Consider the following 20696-nt stretch of genomic DNA (forward strand, 5'->3'; position numbering starts at 1 on the left):
CCACAGGGTTAGGAAAGAGGGAGGAACAGAAGGAGGAAATCCAGGGGGGACTTGGGATAATGAGCAGCACAGTAAGGGGAATGAATGTCTGCGTGGAAGTAGATACATTGGAATAAAGTGTGTACAAACTGTGGAATATAAAACGGATGATCTGCTCTGTAAACCTTCACATAATTCATTAAAAAACTGACAGAATATTTCCCATAGCTTCTGACCTGCAGTTTCACTTTAGAATTTACATTAAGTAGCTTCTCGTGACACAAAATAATTGTGAAAAATAAATGAGATTTTGATTTCTCACTGGGTTTAGCTTTCTTCATATAGATCAATATAATATCAACATAAACACAGAGAGATCTACCTTACATAATACAGATAATTAACTAGTTTGCTTTATGGAGTATTTATGCTGGGTCATTATAGCTCATCAATAAACATTTTCAATAGAATAAATATACAAGCATATACATTAAGAAAAATCGCACCAATTTCATGCTAAATATTGAATAAGATTCATAGTTCGTAGGAAGATAATGTCGATATGAGAATGACTGGACCATTTATAAATTGCATCTTTCTCAAAAACAGTAATGCCATCTGGAATGGTTAAGTAAGTTCATAGCTGATTGGCACATGCATCAGATCCTTACATAAAGGAGTCGGTGTGCTGCTCTGGAAGCTACCTCTGGCAATACACCAAAGGGCTCAGTATCCAACGCTCATATTTGGCCTTTAATGACTGGGTTGGATCAAACAATTGAACTCTGCTTCTCATATTTGCAGATGACAAAAATCTGGAAAGGATGGTGATTGCTCACACATTGGGTGAACATTCAGATTAAAAATTAACTTGGGGTAGGTGGTGTGTTGGGCCAGAAATCACAATATGAAATTTAATTTCATCTATGTGCATCCCTCTAGCTGCAGCTATAAAATAGTATTTAATGTGGATAGAAACAGAAACACACAAATACACAACATCTCCTTGGCAAGAGCTAGGTTATAATTTCAATTCTCACTCCCTACCTGTGTCATTTCTTAGTCAGGTTTCTCTTCCTCTCTTTTTGGTTTCAAACTTGGCATTTAAGACTTTATGCTATTCATGGGGGAGAAATACTGGGTTTTCATTCCCATAAGGAGGCCAGCATCGGAACCCACGGGCAAAGTCCTACTGTCCTAGAGGGTCACTATGACTTTGCATCCAAAGGGTGTCGATTAGTATGTTCTTGTTTTGATTATTCATGGGTGTTTATATCAGCATGCATCATCCAACCATCATTAGTATTAACAGCCTTCCGCACCTTCAAACATTTGGTAAGAATGTTTCACATGCATTCAGGGGAAATGCTGTACCTATACGATCTCATTTAACTTTCTCAGCAACAATGTGACATAGATGCCATTATCCACCCCATTTTATAGACAAGAACATGGAATCTTAAGATAGGTTTAGTTATACATACAGTATGATACAGTTATCAGGCATGGATTGAAGTTAGACACCTCTCAAATAAATTCATTGTTTATATTATATCTCACCATCCTAGTAAGTGTTATATTAGTTCTTAAAACCTAGTTATAGTTAAAACAAAAGGCTACCCTGAAACTTCAAGTCAGTGTTACAATGAAGACAATAAAATGCATGAAAGTTCTCAACATCTATTACTAAAAACCTTTCCATGGAAGAGGAGTATTTCTAGAACTACAACAGCAGGATTATAGCACAGAGATACAGAAACAAGGACCCTGCAGCTGTCTGAATCTACCCCTTCACCTGCTGGGCATCCCTGACTTCTGCACGGGCACAATGCCGGGAAGTAGAGATAGAAACATGTCCCTTTATTACATGTCAACTCTTTATAGACAGATCATATTTGCTCATCTCAAACATTCACTTTTGATCATCTGTTGATTTTAATTGTTCAATTCTACAGTTGTGTGCCGGCACTCCTAACTTACCCCAGGTTCCACTGCAATGAACTACAGCAGAATGACAACGGTATTTCTCATGTCACTCCAGCGCTTTCCCCTGGCATTATTTTTCATTCTCTTCACTATCAGCTTTGACAATTTTTATGTGGCTATAGAGTTTAAAAACATTATATCGAAGATTAGTGACATTCACTGCAACAATGTAGGTAATATATTTCCTAGTGATAACCCTTTGCTGCCGAGTCGATTCCATTGAGTGACCTTGTAGGACAGGGCAGACTACCTCGTGGGGTTTCTGAGGCTGGGATTCCTTACAAAAGCTGATTGCCTCATATTCCCCCTGAGGAGCATCTGCTGGTTCGAATTGCCAACATTTTCAGCCGGCAGCCCAACACTTAACCTACTGTACAACCAGTGTTCCTATTACTAATGGTATGTTTTTGTGTGAATAATATATACTGCATGTTTTATAATATAATATATAATACCTATCATATTGTATGTATGCATTATATTATAATTAAAGTACTATCCGTGTAAAAGATATATTTCGAGTGGGTACCCCAAAAACCCAGAATTGAGCTGGGCAGAGTAGAGCTTTCGTAGTACACATTTTTCCTGCTAGGTTAGTATTGAGCAGCTTGTTCTGAGTTAGTACACCCAGTGGCATCAGGTGGGAAGGTTCTCTCTGGTCACAGTGATTTTTTTCATAAAAGCAATTTTGCTCAAACCTCGTTTCTTTTGTGCATGAGTGTGTGTGATGACCAAATTAAGAGAACAGCATGCAGTTGTAAAATTTTGTTTCCAGATCGGGGAAAATGCTGCAGAAATTGTGATGTTGAACACAACTAACAGGACAGCGTTATGGAAAAACCCAAGTGTAATAGTGTTTTTCTCATTTCAAAGAAGGTGAAATGTTGCTTGATGACAATCCCATTCTGGACATCCATCAAGTTCCCAAGCAGACAAAAATGCAGCTCACAGTGCAATTGGAGTTTGTTCTACCAAGTCAGAGTGATAATCAAGCTTTCTATGTGAAAAGATTGCATAACAGTGTGAGACAAAAAACACCTGATAAGTGGCAGATGGGGGACTGGTTTTGCCACCCTCACAATGCACCTGCTCGCACAGCCATCTCAGTGAGTCAGGTTTTGGCAAAAAAAATAGCATGCCTCTCATGCCCCGTGCACCTAACTCACCTGACCTTGCTCAGTTTGAAAAATGTTTCTAAGAGCGGAATTGCAGACTTGACAAATGTACTAAGTGTAATGGAGAGTACTTTGAAGGTGACAAGGTTTCCTTTTTTTAAAATTTAAATACATAGCTTTGAAAAAAAAAAAATCCACCGGGGGGGGGGGCGGTGGTATCCCCTTACATCAACATACACAGTTTTACTTTTGGGTCATCATCAGGCTAAAATACATCGTAAGTTGAGGGCTGTTTGTATTAAGGATTAGTAGTAAGTAGAGTTAAAATAAATATTAATTACATATCTAATTTTGTTGTTGTTGTTATGTTAGATGCCATCAAGATGGTTCAGCCTCATGGGATCCTACGGACAACAGAATGAAACAGTGCCTGGTCCTGAGCCAGTCTCAGCATTGATCTTGTTTGAGCCTGTGGATGGAGCTACTGGGTCCCTGGATCTTGTCTTGAGCCTTCCTGTTTCTACTGCCCCCTGACTGCCAAGCAGGATGTTCCTCTACAAGGATTGCTCTCACTTGACAACATGTCCAAAATATGTGAGACAAAATCACTCCATCCTTGCCTGTAAGGTGTATCAGGCTGCATAGACCAAAGACACATAAGAAATAGAGTGAGCAGAAGCAGAGGGATCAGTGAATGTAGAGACAAAATTGTTTAAGTAGAAAGTGTCGCCGTGAAGAGCCACAGAACAGGCAACTAGGTAGCAGAGGGCCTGGTGTCGACAGAGCTTCTGCAGGTGAGGAAGACGGGGCCAGGCAAGCTGCTGAACACACTGAGTGCTTTGACAAAGGTTTGAGAGGGTGCCATTAGAGCAACAGCACGTTCCTGATCATGCCAAAGCAGTGGAATCTGACTCTTCCGCTGGAAGAGCACATTATGTATAATTTACCCTGCTGTGCGGAGAGGGAGAGAAAGGGAGAGAGATGATTCCACGGTATTTGGTAGAAAGAGAGACAGAGTCCGAGCTTAGAGCAGCACGGTGGATTAGTGCACTGAATAATGTGCCACTGATGCAGGTCTCTGTCCACAACCATCTGATGTGAGAGCGCTATTTTAAAAGGCTAACGGATGCTGAAGGCAGTGTACCCACTGACATGTTCTATTTGTGAGCTTGTGAGAGGTGTCACATGCCCAGAACAGGGTTCACCAGTCAAGTTTCAAACTAAGAAATCTGCTCCTGTCAAAGGCATGCATTAAAGGGATTCAAGCAAAACCCAGGCCATTTAAAATTTTTTTCTCACATAGCCTTGACTGTCACTCTTATGTCTCCCCCCACCCCAAAGCCTTCAAATTTTAACCCCCTCACACCTAACTATTGCAACATTATTGTATAAATTGATTGACTCAGGCATTGCTTCTAAGTACTTTGTTTCATCCAGCTACTTGTGAGTCTGATCATTTTTTATGTGCATATTAATTGTGCATTATAACCTGTTACTGAAAGTGAAGAGGACTTGAAGCATTTGCTAATGAAAGATTACAGTCTTCAGTATGGATTACAATTTAATGTAAAGAAACAAGAATCCCACAATTGGTCCACTAGGTGCTATCAAGATAAATGGAGAAAGGATTGAAGTCATCAAGGATTTGCTTTTGTTTATATATACAACCAATGATCCTGGTAGCCATGGTCAAGAGATTAAATCACACATGGCATTGGGTAAGCCTGCTGCACAAGACCTCTTTACAATTTTGCAAAGCAAGGATGTTACCTGGAAGACTAAGGTGTGTCAGATGCAAGCCAAGGTATTTTCAATGGCTTCCTATGCACGTGAAAGGTGAATGTTAAATAAGGAAGCCCAAAGGAAAACCCAGGCATTTGAATGTGTGTGGAGAGGATATTCAAAATACTAAGGACTGCTTAAAGGGAAAACAAATCTCTTTGGGAAGAAGTAGAGCCAGAGTGCTCCTTAGAGGCCAGGGTGGTGAGGCTTTGTCTTACATAATTTGGACATCATTTCCGGAGAGACCAGTCCCTGGAGAAGGACGGCATGTTTGGTAAAGTGGAGGGGCCTCAAAAAAAGAGGAAAGCTGGCAAGGAGATGGACACAGTAGCTGCAATGATGGACTCAAACTTTGGAAGAGGTGTGAGGAGGGTGCCGGTCTGGGGATTGCTTTGTTCTGTTGTGCGTGAGGTCTCTATGGGTCAGAACCAACTTGATGGCACTTAACACCACCAACAAAGAAGTTCTAATAATCCCTCATAGGGTAATAACCAGTTTTACATCTTTCATAGTTCTCATGCAGCTCTAACCCAGACAGCATCAAGTATAGAGAGAATTCTTCCATGAATTACGAAGAAATGGGTCTTATCCTGGGGAAACTGAGATGAGACAAATTATGATAAGCTCCTCAAGGAAAGGAATCATTTCTTCCCTAGAGTTCCTAATAGTTCTCAAAACACAGTAGGTTTTCCAGATTAAAAAGCCCCACATTTCTTTTACTAGGGACACGCTATTTTCACACTGTAGTGCTAAGCCAGCTTCTTCAACCCTGAGTGAAAATTTGAAAGGTCTTATAATGCCTGTGGTTTGGGACCTTATAATTATGGCTGGGGCCATTAATCTTGTAGCCTACTTTTTTTTTATTCTATCTGAGATTGTGACTGAGTTTTTGTTTCAGATTGCTAGCCTGTAGCAGTCGGTTGGGGAGGTGAGCCACAGGGTTTCCCCTGGCACTCTAGTACACAAACTCTTCTGAGGTCTAGCCCTTGGAAGTCCCATCTTCTGTCCCCGCCCTTATTGATCTGCCCAGGAGATGGAGCTACATCTACATCAAGTTCTCACACTCAAAACAACCCACGTTAACACATAGGCACATTTCAAAAATGCCTTTGTGTGCCTGAGGAATGGAACTCGGATTTTAAAATTGATGGAGGTTATAGGAAGTGACCCAAAAGGCATTACAGTAAGTAATAAGCCCCAAAATGTCTTGCTCTAAAATGCTTTCATTAATTCACCTTTAAAGTTCATCCACAACAAGTGAAATTCAAGGATAATGGATTTATAATATATTTTGAAAACTCAATTCCATCAACAAGCTATTTCAATGGAGTTCCTCGTAGCTAGGCTACTCCACAGATCTGGAAGTTGAGTTGTTTTGATAGAAAAAAATATATATATAAATAACATATGAGTCGCTGCATATAAATTTATTATATTCTATTGCAACATGATTTAAATTCATTATCATTCCACTACTTGCTATTGTGCCTTAGCTCTTTATATTCCAAAGAAAATGCTTCGGTCTTGGAACTGACTGAAATACTAGTACTCTAGAGAGAAAAACACAAATTTTATTAGCTGGAATATTAAAGAGTTAATCATAACTTAGACATGCAAATTTTGCTTTTACCAGACATGGTTCTAAACAATTGATTTTTCCACAATATACTTAGGGGGTATTACTAATGTTCCCTATTACAGATGAGGAAGCCGAGGCTAGAGAAGTTTAATAATTTGCCTATGATCCTTCAATAAACGATTTAGCTGGGCTGGTAGTCCAGAAATACCATGCATCTAATTCAGATCAGCAGGCAGAAGACTAGAATGATCATGTGATACAAAGGTGAAGAGAGCACACCACGTAGATTTCAAATGTACACAGGAAGACAAATGCTAGATATGTCATGGGATGGTCATTCTATTGGGACAGTCAATTGATTGTAAGAAGTCCTTTGAATAATGAGCCAGGGCATTGTTGTGAAGGAAAGTAATTCATAGCTCAATTGTGCTGGTCTTCTTTCACACATATGATTTTTAATTGTCTGAATATTTCTTCGTATTATGATTGAGACCTTGTGATGATCATTCTATGTCCTTTGAATGTATCAAGATGTCCCCATTGGCATCCCAAGAGAGAGAGAATTGTCCTAACCTTTGGAACTGACCTCTGTCTCGAATTCATTGGCCCAGCAGGTCCCCTCAGAAGCCAGCGTTAGCATTGGAACTTGACTTCTTTTGGAAAGCACTCTAATGAGAGTAAGATAGAAGTACTGCTGAGACAATGTGTCTGTTGTCAACCACTGTCTGCAGACATATTAAAGACATTTTAATTAGAATAAATCTGTGAATGCATGAGCTGAAATACTAGTAGTCACACTTTTGGACTTACTCTTCTATGTGACAGAGCTTTCAATAAAATATTTGATAGTTTAAATTATTCATGGTAATGAAATTTAGAAATGAAGACTGAATGGTCTTCTAAGCATGTATTTTATTTCTTTCAAGATGCGTCACTGCATTTACCTAGTAGAGAATATGTCTTTGCTCTGAAAAATACATTTTGACAGATATTTCAAGTTGCTGCTTTAATGCTGTATTCTCCTTCCTGTGTACAGATTTTAAATGGCTTTTATAGAAAATATTTTTTGGAAAAAACCTATCTAGTTCAAAATCCTTGTTTAAGAAAGGGTGAGGCCAATAGGAGAATAGAAGTTGTTGATTAGGATAACTACTTTTAAGATGACTTTTCCTTTGTGAATGTTTTATTCAGGCTTTTCTGTTTCTTTTATATATTTCTTATACTTTAACAAGAACTTTTTAAGAGAAATGTCACTGCATAATTTTCTTTTCTTTTTTTCTCATCCCCTGCTTAGAAAGAGCACCTACAATTGCCAAAAAGAATCACCTCTAAACAGAACATAATTTGTTCTTATCCAGGAGCAAAGAATTAAATCCAAGTTGCATAGCACAATTTGCAACAGTCTGGGCATGCAAGGTTGCTAAGGGGTCAGCAAATTGATATCCTAATTTATCTCTTTCCAGCTCTCTATGGAGACATCAACTCCACTGGCCAGCCCTCCCATTTAGGTGGAAGCTTCTCCCCCAGTCCCATTCCAAGCCTTCAAGTAAAAGTAGCTCCATGTGCCAGAAAAGGAGAAGAAAACAAATGTGAAATGCCCCCCCCCCTTCGGTACAAATATGATGCAAAAAGGAATCACACTGCCAAGCAAGCCTTATAAACATGTCTCTTTCACTCTGAGCATGCTCCAGGAGATGAGGAATCTGAGAAAAAGGCTGGGGGAATGGAGTGCTTTGGAGTCTAGTGATTCTGAAATTAGGTTCTCATTGTTCTCACTAGCAAATGAGGACGGTCCTGCAAATAACGATGACATGCATGAACGGCGGCAGAGCAAGACACAGAGACACCATCATTTTTACCTGTAATGGCGAAAACAAGAAATGAGGAAAAATAGAAGAGGATCATTCTGAATGGCCTAAATGTACTTTTAATTCAATTTTACAAAGTTTCTTTATACATCAAATGTACAATCGTGGCTTATGACACCAAAAAAAATCAACAATGGATGCAATGTAAACATTTTTACATTAATTGGATAGTTATTATTTAAGTCAATATATGATTTTCATATAATAAAGGTGAAGCTCTTAATTTGTGAAAATTATATTCATTTTTTATTATCTTACCATTTCAATCTATGTACTTTAACCTTTGAAACTTGGAATTCTTTGTAAATTTCCACATATCAGGATGACATAATGAAATCCTCCTTAAAGCCAAATGCACTGCGGTGACTCCACTTTGACTCACTGCAACTGCACGCAGGGTTTCTGACACTGTCCATCCTGATGGGAAAAGACCCTTCCATCTTTCTCCCAGGGTGGCTGTTTTGTCTGGATGGCCAACCTGTGGTCAAGAGTCCAACATTGACTAGACTACATAACCAGGGTTCCTCTCTTAAAATGTTCTGTGGGTAAAAGTGGGGGAGATTCCCAGATGTCTGACTGCTAATCCCTTTTTACTAATATTCTCACCTTTGTACACTGTGGCTCTCAAACTGCCAACCTTAAAATGGATTCACAGCAAGGTTAGTGTTTTCTTATAGTCACTATTATAGGGAAGACACAATCTGGCATACTTTTTGAGAAGACAAAGAATAAGGAATGGAAAAGCCATTAAGTTGTAAAATTTCACCATCTCTACCAATGCCAGGAATGACAACGTTATAGAAAAGTGGATTGCTTGGCCACCCTCAGTTCTGTCACAACAGTGTGAAAGCATTTCTTATAATATTATTGAATATTAGTTAAGTAACGATGCAGGCATTTTAAATGACACAGCATGTATTTTGGCAAAAAGGCTCATTGAAAAAATACATTAAATCATAAAAATAGTGGTATTTGCCTGTGTGGATATATTTATAAGGGAAACACTGAGGTAGTGAACTGACTTTGAGCCTCTGCTCAAGCCCTGACTCAATGCAAGAACACTTTGTTCTAACAACCTGGAATTCTGTGATGCTCACCCTCCAGACACAATCATTGAAACCAATATGGGTGCACAAGCAAATGTGGCGAAGAAAGAGGAGGGTGCCCGGCTATCAAAATATATGATGTCTGGGGTCTTAATGGCTTGAAGTTAAAAAAGTGACCCTCTAGCAGAGAAGCAACAAGCCCACAGAGAAGAAGCACACCAGCCTGTGCAATCATGAGTGTTGATGGGACCAGGTAACAGGCATTAGAAGACCCAAAACAAACAAAATATTGTTGAGAATGAGGGAGGCTCAGAGCAGAGACCTAAAACCCATCTGTAGAAAATGGGACATTCCCTCACAAAAGAGTCAATAAGGAAGGGATGAGTTAACCAGGGTACAGTATTGCACCAATGAAACACAGTATTCCTCTGGTTCCTTGAGGCTTCCTCACTCCCCACTGTCATGACTTCAGTCCTGCCTTTCACTGCAGACTAGACCGAAGCATGTACACAGGTACAGATAAGAGATAAGACCTCACAACACAAGGAATCCAAGAACAGGAATGGGAGTTGCAATACCAGGAGGGTAGTGGGAAGTTGGGAAGAGGAGAGGAAGAAGTCTGAACTGATCACAATGATTGACACCCCACACACCCCCACAGGGGCACTAACAACAGAAACTGTGGGGGAAGGGAGACAGCAGTTGGTGTAAGATAGGACCCCCTTCGGAGAGGGGGTCCAGTATTCTCTAACCCATGCGCCGCTGAAGGAAGCACGGGGCAATTGGTAAGTGGTGCAGGCACCCAACTCCCACTATCACTGCAGTCCTTCAGGTTGCTGAGAACACCTGTAACAGGTGCTGGGGTAGAGATGGGAGTCGCCGAGCTTGGTGGGCTGGGTGCTGGGTTGGCTTTGCTCTCTCTAGGGTGAGGTCTGCAAGCTGGGAGCCCATTCACACAGAGACGAGGTGGGGCAGCCCAAGGTACAGGCCACTACTTCGTATTCCGGGGCTTTAACTCTTCAGCTGCGTTACGCAGGAAAATGTAGTTCTTCTTCTGGGGGTTATGAAATTCATGTCCCTTGGACCAGTCGTAGCTAGACGAGTAAGCAAATATGTTTCCGTTGTGGTTGAAGCAGCAGGCTGAGATGGGCTGGTCCAACTGCTCCGAAGTCTTTAGTTTAGTTCTGGCATCTTTGTCCCAAAAGCTGAACCTGCCGTCAGAGCCTACCGTGGCCAGAGTGCCGTGGACGGGGTGGACGGCAATTCCTTTGACCGCGCAGATGTCCTGAGCGGCTGAAGTGTTGGTTCCATTGGATGGGTGGCATTTGAAGGTAAAGTTATCTTTGGCAGGATTTGGGGGGTTGATGTAGTGAATAGCAACTCTGCCCTCAATGCTCCCCAAAGCAAAACCAGTCGGCTTGTTTTTTTTGTCTTTAAAGATGGCCACACGCGGATGCTGATGCTTCAGCGGTGACTCCATCCTGCGGAATTCTGAGGGCTGGTTCTCCAACGGGTAGACGATCAGGCCCCTCTCGGCTGTCGCCACCACGGCCATAGGGTATATCACGTCAGCACAGTAGCACCGCTCAGGGAGCTGCAACACCATCAAAGGATTTGATGACCGCGTGTCCCAAAACTGTAAGGTCTTGCCCCAGCTCCCGGTCATCACACAGCTGTAGTTTGGTCCAGTGTACGGTCTTAACGGGAACAACATGCTGTGCAATCTGGATCGCCTGGTTACTGTTGAGGCCCCACATTTTGGCAGTTTTATCGCACGAGGCTGTGAATGCTTTGCTCCCATCATCACTCCAGCAAACATCAAGCACGGGCCCAGTGTGCATCTGCTGGGCTTTGGGGATCCTCTGTCCGCTGTCCTGAACTTCCCAGCAGCCGCCATCATTCGCCCAGGATCCTGCAATAAGGAAGTTCCCTGGCAAGGTTGGTGGACTAAAAGACAGGCAACCAATGCTGTCATCGGGAGAAGATGTCACTTCAATATCCTTCATAGGATTGTGGTTGTCTGTGGTTGTACTGCCAAACCTGCTGGTCCCACCCATTCCAAAGCCCGACTCTTTAACTTATCAAAGAGTCACAAGGGGTGTGGGAGGAGCTCATACCAAGGGTACAAATTGAAAGTCAATATTTAGAAAATAATGATGGCAACATATGTATAAATATGCTTGATACAATTGATGTATGGATTGTTATAAGAGCTGTAAGAGCCCCCAATAAAATGATCTTTTAATTTAAAAAAAAGAAAAAGAAAAAGAATGACACTGGTGGGAAGGGCTTAAAACTTTTCTTGGCTGTTATTCTTAAGAGCTAGCTGGAGGTCAGTATTATACAAACGCCCCCTTCATAGAACTCTTTATTTCATACAAAAATGCGTTAGAAAATTGCTTTATACAAAGTTTTCTCCACTTTTAGTAAGTGGAAATTAAAAGTAAAAACTAGCATTAAAAAAAGACTCATTAAACTTATTTTAAAATAAGTTTCTGAGAGAAAATAAAAAGTGAAATTTATTCCAAATGGGCAATTGGAACCCCAGGGACAGGGAGAGAGTGAGTCTTCTGACTACATGTTATCAATTGCCTGACTTCAGAGAGACTCAAAAGAGGGCCTTTAATTTAACCTTACAGAACGTAAACACAAACTAGAGGAAAGGTCTATAAGTACCTGTATACCTTAGCTTCGGAATGACATAAGCACCCAAAGCATCGTTGCTTATTGTTATCCTTGGAATTAATAGCATAAAAATTCCACATAACGGAGTGCTACAGATTTTCTAAACTACACTCAAGTATTGGACAGTTCACTCATTGTCTATCCATTTGGAAGCAGCATATTTCTGAAATGTAGGCATCATAGAGCTTGCTGATCTTTAAAGAGGGGACACTAAAGCAAAACAAACCCATTGCTTTTGCCTCCATCTTGACTTACAAGGCCATGTGGGGCAGAACAGCACAGTCTCCTAGGGTTTCCAAAGTTATCAGTCGTTAAGCCAGCCAATGGCCACATCTTTACCCTGAGGAATTGCTGGTAGGTTCAAACCACAGACCTATTAGTTGGCAGATGAGTGCTTAACAACTTGCACTACTAGGGCTGCTGCTGAGCATTTTACCAACATAGGCGTCTCATCTGTGGCCATTTCTACTGGCATCTGTCTCTGCAATCAGCTAGAGAAATGGAAGACAGGCAGCTTCCCATTCTTAACCCACCCTGCATGCAGAAGGTCTGGCAGGATTCTGATGTCTACTCAATTGGGAGATAGTCATCTAGTGACCACTGCAACAATGGACAGTGTCCTTCTACGACATTAGACCACGCTGCACAACAAAGAATTCATGCTTTCCAGATGTTTGCAAACATGTGATTAGAATAATCACACCTGAAAACAAACAAACCAAAACACCCCAAAACTGCCAGGTGCAAACAAGCCAAAAGTTAAGCTTTAAAATAAATTCTCTTAACTGCACAATCGGATCGCTGAAGAAATCTTATCATTGGCTTTTTATTTTTCTACACTAATGATCTGCTATGCTCTCATTGACTCAGTTCTTATAAGGCTATTCCCATTATTTCAATGTCTATGGTGACAGGCGTCACTAAGGTGCTCCAGGTGAATAAAACAGTATTTACCACGTTTGTTTTTTCTCTTTGAAATTCAGTATACTGAACAAACTCTATTTGACTTAAATATGCAAAAATATTAGAATGTGAGATAAGTTCTGATGGCAATTTGCATAACAGAGACGACATCTGGCCCTCCTTAGCCTAGTAAACTTTGGAACAGGCTAGTACAACAAATACAGGTTGGAAAACACTTCTTGGTTAAAAATATTCCCAAGGTAAATCTTTAAATGAGTAGTATCATTTAACAGTTGACATGTCAATCCTTCCCTTCACTGTTTCAATTATAACCCAAAGGTATAGTCAATAAAAGCTCTTGAAAAGGTTTTGCTATTTTGCAATAAGATTTATTCTGCAAGACATATATACATGATTTTTTTCATGTTTAATAAAATATTGCTTAAAAGCCAACTATTTTGTAATTATTTATGTCAAAATAATATAATTTATAGGATTTCATTATTAATCTAATTAATATTTGTTTTTAAAATGAATGTAAAATAAATAAATATATTGTATATATGCAGATATGTGTACAAATAAATGTATATGCACATATAAATGAGGGGCTTCAAAAAGTTTTGGTATAATTCCATAATATTTTAATTCTATTCTTGCACAAACTCTTTGAAGCCCCCATACACACACACACACACACACAAATTCACAACAGAACAAAAGTTGAGCCATTCATTGAGTCAATTTCAAATTATAAAAACCCTATATAAACAAGGGGGTATCAAAAAGTTTGTTGGAAAATTCCATTACCTTTCAGTTTCATTTTCAATGATTATTTTAGGTTCCCTTGCTCATATACATTGAACTACACATACACATGAAATAGATACTGTAAATTAAAAGTATATATCTGTCATCATATCTGAAAAAATTAAAAGTGAATCATTTACATTTCTGTAGTTTGTAACTTTTACTTCACATCAGTGATTTCATATAACAATGATAAATATGAGAAAATACCCTTATTTTTGTGCTCAGCTTTTACATTTGTTAATCTTTTATGTTAGTAAGTATGATCCTTCTTGTACGGACCTGTTTCCAGAGAGCAGAAATGAGGACTGAAACCTGCGCTTCAAGAAACTTTTAGTTTAAAGATAACCAAGTTACTGGCTTCCGTTCTGACCATTTTGAGGTTAAACAAAAAATACATATGCATTTAAAGTAATTATGGAGACGGGTCTGTGGGATTTACCAGAAAGTCCCAAATAAAGATAACAGTCCAGCGATTGCTTCAGTGTTCTATGCAATAACTGAATCTTGAAGTAGAGTAATTGTAATAAGAATCAAGAAATGCTAAGGAACAGGCAAAATCAAACTTAGTTATTAACTCAATGCAAAGAACCAAAGAGAAAACGAAGTCAGGGATGAGATTAATTTTTAAAATTGGGTGATGAATTGGTTGGTGGTCTGGCAACCCCCAGCACAGAGGTTGTTTGTAAAACTACAGGTTGCCTGCGATCACCCATCAGGTAAATCAAGAGAAATCAGAAATCAGGGCCCTGAGGATGCAATGGCTATGCATGGGGCTGCTAACCACAAGGTCAGTACTGTAGTTTGAAACCACCAGCGACCCCAAGTGGGAAAAATGAGAAGTGTCACTCCCATAAAGAGTATGGTTCTGGAAGCTCCAAGGGGCAGGGGCAGTTCTACTCTGCCCTCCAGTGTTACTGGAGTCAGAATTGACTCAATGGCGGTGAAGTTTTGTTTTTTGTGTTTTTTAAATGTTTATTTGTTTATTACAACTGTGTTGTAGTCAAGAATCCTTTGAAAGTACAAATGGTTGACGTGCTTGGCTGGCAATTGAAAGGTGGTTGCTTTTGTGCACTCAAAGGTGCCTCCAGAGAAAGTTCTGCGATGTCGCTTTTAAACATTTAGCCCTGGAAGGCTGCGGGGAGCAAAGTTATACAGTGAGGACACGTAAGGGGCCACCGGGAGTCTGAACGGACTCCGTGTCAACTGGTTGGTTTGGGTCTGAAATAGTCAATATACATAATATATCAGTAAGAACCATGGAAAGAATAAAATGCTGATAAGCAATTGGGATTTAATTTGTAAAGGGCCATTGGCTACAACTCAGCATGTTTAAGTTTTGCACGTACAATTATTTGCATGCAGGGGGGAAAAAAAAGCATCCACAGTTGCCTAATTGTAGGCAGAACCATCCAAATTTATCCTCAAAAGCGAGAGGACAAAGGGATGCCATCTGCGGAAGTGTAACAACCCCTCCATGCTTTCCTGCCCCAGGTCCTGGGAGGCTGGTGGCCATAGCTCCCTCTTGGCTCTATCTCAGACTTTATTCTTATTTGCTTCCATACAAGTATTTCAGGCTCATCTGTCTGATGCTCAAAGAGACAGCAGGCCTTTCCTCCCACCCAATCAATATGCTCTTTTATCCTCAATATAAGTGTACTATATTATGAAAATCTGAAAATATATGGCACTTCTGAAACATATCATTTTCCCCCATTAGTGTGAGCATATTCTTTATTCATTCCAATGTAGTTTTACAAGGTTGGCAACTTGAACCCCACAACGATGAAATCTCATACAAATTTCATGAAAATTATGTTATTCTACTTAACAAAAAAGGTTAGCCATTTATTAACAATCTGGCTGTCAGTTTTCATAAAATGTATTCACTTTTCTTCATTATATTATTAGGGCCATCATAAATTTAATAATTGTCCCTTGGAATATGATTTCCTACAGAAGCATTATAACACAACACAATCAGTATTACAGCAAATAATTATTGAGCTATACGAAGACAGTATGATTTCCAATGGGAATTACATAATAGATGAGAGACATAAAACCAGATTAAGACTTGATAAAGATCCTGGATTCATGCAAATGTCAGTAATAATAAATGTGAGGACAACATAGCTTGCTTTATTAAAATGAAACAAAATATTTTTCAACAGTTTTGATAGTAGTTTAAATATTATGTCCTTGTCATTTAATAACTTTAGACACTAGGGACATGGTAATTCCTCGGAGGTAGAAACAGTATAACCTACACAAACAGGTACTTGGGTACTTTGTTAGGCTAATGACTAAAATGAAACATACCTATATTTCTTCTATATGAAATCAGAAGGACCACATATCTCGACTCTATTTATAGTGTTTGAGATTGTAATAAGGTTACCATGAAGATTTTTAGAGAAAGTAAAAAATTAAGAACGTGATATATAAACTCATTTACATGATCAATTTTTTTTATTCTTAAAATCTTACACTGAAAAGGGCAGTTCATTTCTGTTACTAAGTTTGCCAGTGGTGTACAAGCTATAAAAGGCTGAAACACTAGGTGCACACCGGCCTTTGGGTTATAGACCATGCAGAACACCTAAAAATCTACTCTTTTTTTTTTTAGATAAAAATATACAGATGAGGCACAGGAAAGCAAATCCAATTGGTAATGAGGATCTGTCCACATGGATCTCCAGAGAGCATCCCGGAGAATGGGAGAGACACTGAAACCCAGGTTTCCCGGGAATGCACAGAAAGAGCATTGCACTACAGCCAATGTCCAGAATCCACATCAAACTTCAAGCCCGCTAAACTGGGAGTAAAGAAACACATTGGTTAAGGCCCCCACTTGGGGCATTTCTGTCACAGAAACATGAAAGAACTAGTGCACAGGATAAAACAATTTGGGTCAAGCAGATATCATTCTTTAGGAGCAAAATAGAGGCCAGGATTATTTTTTTACTCGGTGTATAGAATTGAACAGTTTGAAAGATGTAATCAAAGTTGAAAATACTATCAATTGGAATTGCAAGTATCAATTGCTCATTTCTATCAAGTATAGGAAGCGGTTTTCACCACTGAAATGGATCGTGGTACTCACATCCATTGCTACCATTTGTTGACACCAGAGTCAAGTTGGAAGGCCACGGATTCCGAACAATATCTTGCCAATGAATTGTGTCAGCATAGCAAAGGAATTTGTTCTGGTCGACATAGACTCCACCATGCAGGATTTCTGTATGAAAAAGAGAGAGGCAGAGATTTCCTTTCAGACAGCTTAGTGTTGAGTGGGTAGGTTAAAACAATGGCCACATCAGACTATTTTAAACAGCATTAAATGGGACTCATGTTGGTAAACGTTAATTTTTAAGGATTTATATACATGAATTACAGAAGCAAAATAAAGTCAAAATGATGAAAATGTTACGAGTACTTTTCTCTGAGTCAGAATTGAGAGTTGTTGTTTTTCTTTATTTTTCAGATTTTCCAAATGAAATAATATGCATGTTATATTGTATAACTTGCTATTTTTAATTAATATTATGTAATGAATATTTAATGGTAACTGGTTTTCTACGTTGAATACTCATTATATAATAATGATAAAAAATATAAAGCTACAAAATAGTACATGCATATTATATAATTAAAGAAAAGAAAACATTTTTGTAATATTGTAATATTGACTGGAGTGAATATATACATAATTATCACAGAGTGAATGGTAAAATTAATGCCTCATTGAGAAAAATGGTCTTTGACATCTCAAATATAGTCAATAGAATCATTCATTATTCTTTAAATTAAAATAATGCAAGATATAATTTTTAAATTATAATTCATTGAAACAAGAGTACGGTTGTGTGTTAAAATGAAAGCCAGTGTTTACTTGATTGTTTTTATCACATCTTTCTTCTTGGTTAACTAAACTGTTCCCCATGAAAAATGGCTGACCACATACATGCAATCTCCAGAGGGTATTAAATTACAGACAAAAAAAGTGGGATGTGTACTCTGAAATTATTACATTTATTATTGGAAGATACTAACATATACATAGGAATTTCTGTTTAATATCTACTACATTTTCCCCCCTTTTAATCAATAAAAAGACTGTGAAAAGGATGGAACGTACTATTAATAGTTGTTAAGTAACAGGAGCTTAGTTTTTTCCCTCATAACAAGAAATCAATAAGGAAGCAGGTGCAGATTTTATTTAAATTGCTCTGCCATTTTCAGTTTATTGGTTTTCCCCATTATAGGCATTTGAACCTAAAGGCATCAGTTCTAGATTGAGGCAAAAATAAGGCAGAAAAGCCAAAGGATTTCTTCCTAGGTAGTCTTTACTTTTCTATTTGGGTTGAAACGGTCTCACTCAAGCATATGCCTACATTTGGTTGGCCAGAAGAATCACCTGGCCACTTCTACTGCAAGAGAGACTAAGTAAGCACTAGTTTAAGGGGACATTTGGTACCCCAAGTTCCATTCAGACCAGTGTAATGTTGGTGAGGAACAGAAGGGAAGAAAACTGGCAGTGTCTGCAATCATCGTCTTAAGACCATATTCCCTCCTGTGTAACACGCTCTGTTGTTGAGATGTTTCTGACCCATAGCTGCCCTACAAGAGGGGTTTGCGGCAGCAAGCTGTCTCATCTTATTGCCCTAGAGTGTCTGCTGTGTTTGAATGGCTAACCTGTCGGTTAGTGGCCCAAGACTTTACCCATTGCACCACTAGGGCTTCTTAATTTGAACATAACAACAACAACAAAAACCCTTTGCTCTCTATTGACTTTTAATTCGTAACAACCTTATAGTGTAGTGTAGAACTGCTTCCTAGGGTTTTCACTGCTGTACTTATTTAAGGAAGAATATCGCATCTTTCTTCCCCAGGGTGCTGGTGAGTTGGAATAGTGGGCATCTGCATTAGCTTAGTCTAGATCCCAATTTAAACCAAACAACAACAAATCTACTCCCAACAGATTAATTCCAGTCAAAGCAAACTTCTGTAGGATTTCCGAGATCATACATTCAGTGGGCCTCATTTTTCTCCTCCGGGAGCACCAGATAGGTTTGAACCATTGACCTTGTGATTTCGTAGGAAAACACTTCTCCCCCAGGGCCACTAGGGCTCTTTCTTGTAACAAAGGTGAAAGATAAGAAGTGGTGGCATGTGACATCATTAAAGGGGTATTTGAGGGAGGAAGATTGGTGGACACCCCCTAAATGCCTTAATTGGTTACATGTGCAAAATCTTCTGTATTATCTTTCAGTAGTTCAGGACTTGACACATTTAAAATCAGCCTCCTTCTATCATTCATCCTCACATTGTCTTTTAGTTTCTTTTTTTTTTTAGGTGAGGGGGGAAAAAAAAGAAATGAGATCATCTTTCTACTTCTAAAATCAAGTTCAGTATTTTTCATGACCTAACTACACAGCCTTTATCAAAGCAGAAGGGGAATGTAAGACGTAAGAAAGATTGTGAAATGGATTTCCACATTAATGTTTCTATCTAAGAAATGCGAACATTTCTTACTAATAGCATTCTCAGGAGACATTAGCTGATGCTCTTCTGTTCTACGAATAATTCCTCATTAGGTGACAGAGAAAGGAGATTTTGACTGCTAGCCAGGAAATGAAGGTTATTTTTCAGTCTACATTTGGAAAAGTAATACTTTTAAAATATGTGAAAAGAAAAGGTAATTGCTCAAAAATTGTAGAAACAGTCTGTATTTTTCAGGAGTCACATTTTAATTCAAATCCTTCACATTGGAGGAACACAATATCTATCTCCAACTTCCTATCTAAAGATATGCTAAATGAACCAGATTATATTGTACTGAATAACATTCTCATCAAATCCCCTTTTTTTCAACAATTTTAATCTGCTACCAATGCAGAGACATTTGTTTCTTGGAAATATCCTGTTCAAGAGCTTTGACTTATACTTGGAAAAGAGACTTAGAGAAGATTCAATGATTGTTTAAATATAATCTTCCATGGCAATATTTCAAATTGAGGTGAAAAGCCCATCGCTTGGTATGATAAAATTCATAACCCAGCATCTGTTAGCAATTCTGGTTAGGAGGATTAATAACTGTTCAGTATTTCATTATGGAGAGATTATTTGTGTATTTGAATGTGTTTCGCTAGAAACACATTGTCCTTTTCCTTAATCTTTGACCTAAACTCCATGAGATCCTGCTACTGAATGATAAAACACCACAGTTATAAAATGGATATTACAAACTTTCTCTTATGTTTTCTTTGGAGTAGCTTGCTTTCCTCCATAGTTTGTAGATAATGATTTTCAGTTACTTATCTTTTGTTTTTTACATCTCTATTGATTTCCTCTAACTTTATAAATTATTTAAAATAATAATTTTTTAGGTTTTGGTGAAGAAATATTTATTTAGTTTTATTTTTGTTCTCAAGATGAAATTTACTCAGTAGACCAAGGGCTACCTAATAATTCTTTTCTCCCTGACACTAGAAGCTTAGATACAGTTTTAGCTTATAAAGAAGGGCGAAACACTGAGAGAGAAAAGAATTGTGGTGAGACATTTCTCCCAGTAAATACCAGAAAACTCTCTGGCTATTCTTTCGGTCAATGTTTGCTAACACCCAGGAAGAGCACAGCTCACCACACATAAGTCTCACTAAAGATTTATGAATGAAAGCTGCCATATATTTCACACCAAGAGTATTCTCTTACGTGCATGAATTACAGTGATTAAAAATTAAATTCAAGATACAAAAGATAATTTCTAAGCCTAAACCAGATTAGCAAATGAGTTACACATTTCATTGGCCTCCAAACAAAAATGCGTAAGGCCTGGGATATAACAGACCCTCAGTGTGGTCCTCACCTAATCTGGTATCAATTTAAGGGGTGGAGTCTAGGCTGTCAATCTGGAGATAGCCAATGAGACTTCTGTGGG

The 20696-nt window shown here is 38.8% G+C and overlaps 2 protein-coding genes across 4 annotated transcripts in view; both read right to left on the bottom strand.

Annotated features, from left to right (window-relative positions):
* The window catches only part of ERBB4 (erb-b2 receptor tyrosine kinase 4), a 708927-nt gene that overhangs the window by 382090 nt on the left and 306141 nt on the right, over positions 1-20696 (bottom strand). For all 3 annotated transcript variants that reach the window (XM_045295392.1, XM_045295397.1, XM_045295390.1), the window contains exon 3: positions 16860-16994. In XM_045295392.1, coding sequence (XP_045151327.1) covers positions 16860-16994 — 135 coding nt within the window. The remainder of the gene's footprint in view (positions 1-16859; positions 16995-20696) is intronic.
* LOC105978486 (mRNA export factor-like) lies at positions 10345-12285 on the bottom strand. Its single transcript, XM_045296361.1, is given in 3 exon segments — positions 10345-11040; positions 11042-11432; positions 12267-12285. Coding segments are annotated over 3 exon segments (1104 nt in total). The 3' UTR covers positions 10345-10346.

The sequence above is a fragment of the Echinops telfairi genome, unplaced genomic scaffold, assembly GCF_000313985.2.
Source record: "Echinops telfairi isolate 266 unplaced genomic scaffold, ASM31398v2 ScPeMD7_3;HRSCAF=10, whole genome shotgun sequence".
Taxonomy (NCBI): domain Eukaryota; kingdom Metazoa; phylum Chordata; class Mammalia; order Afrosoricida; family Tenrecidae; genus Echinops; species Echinops telfairi.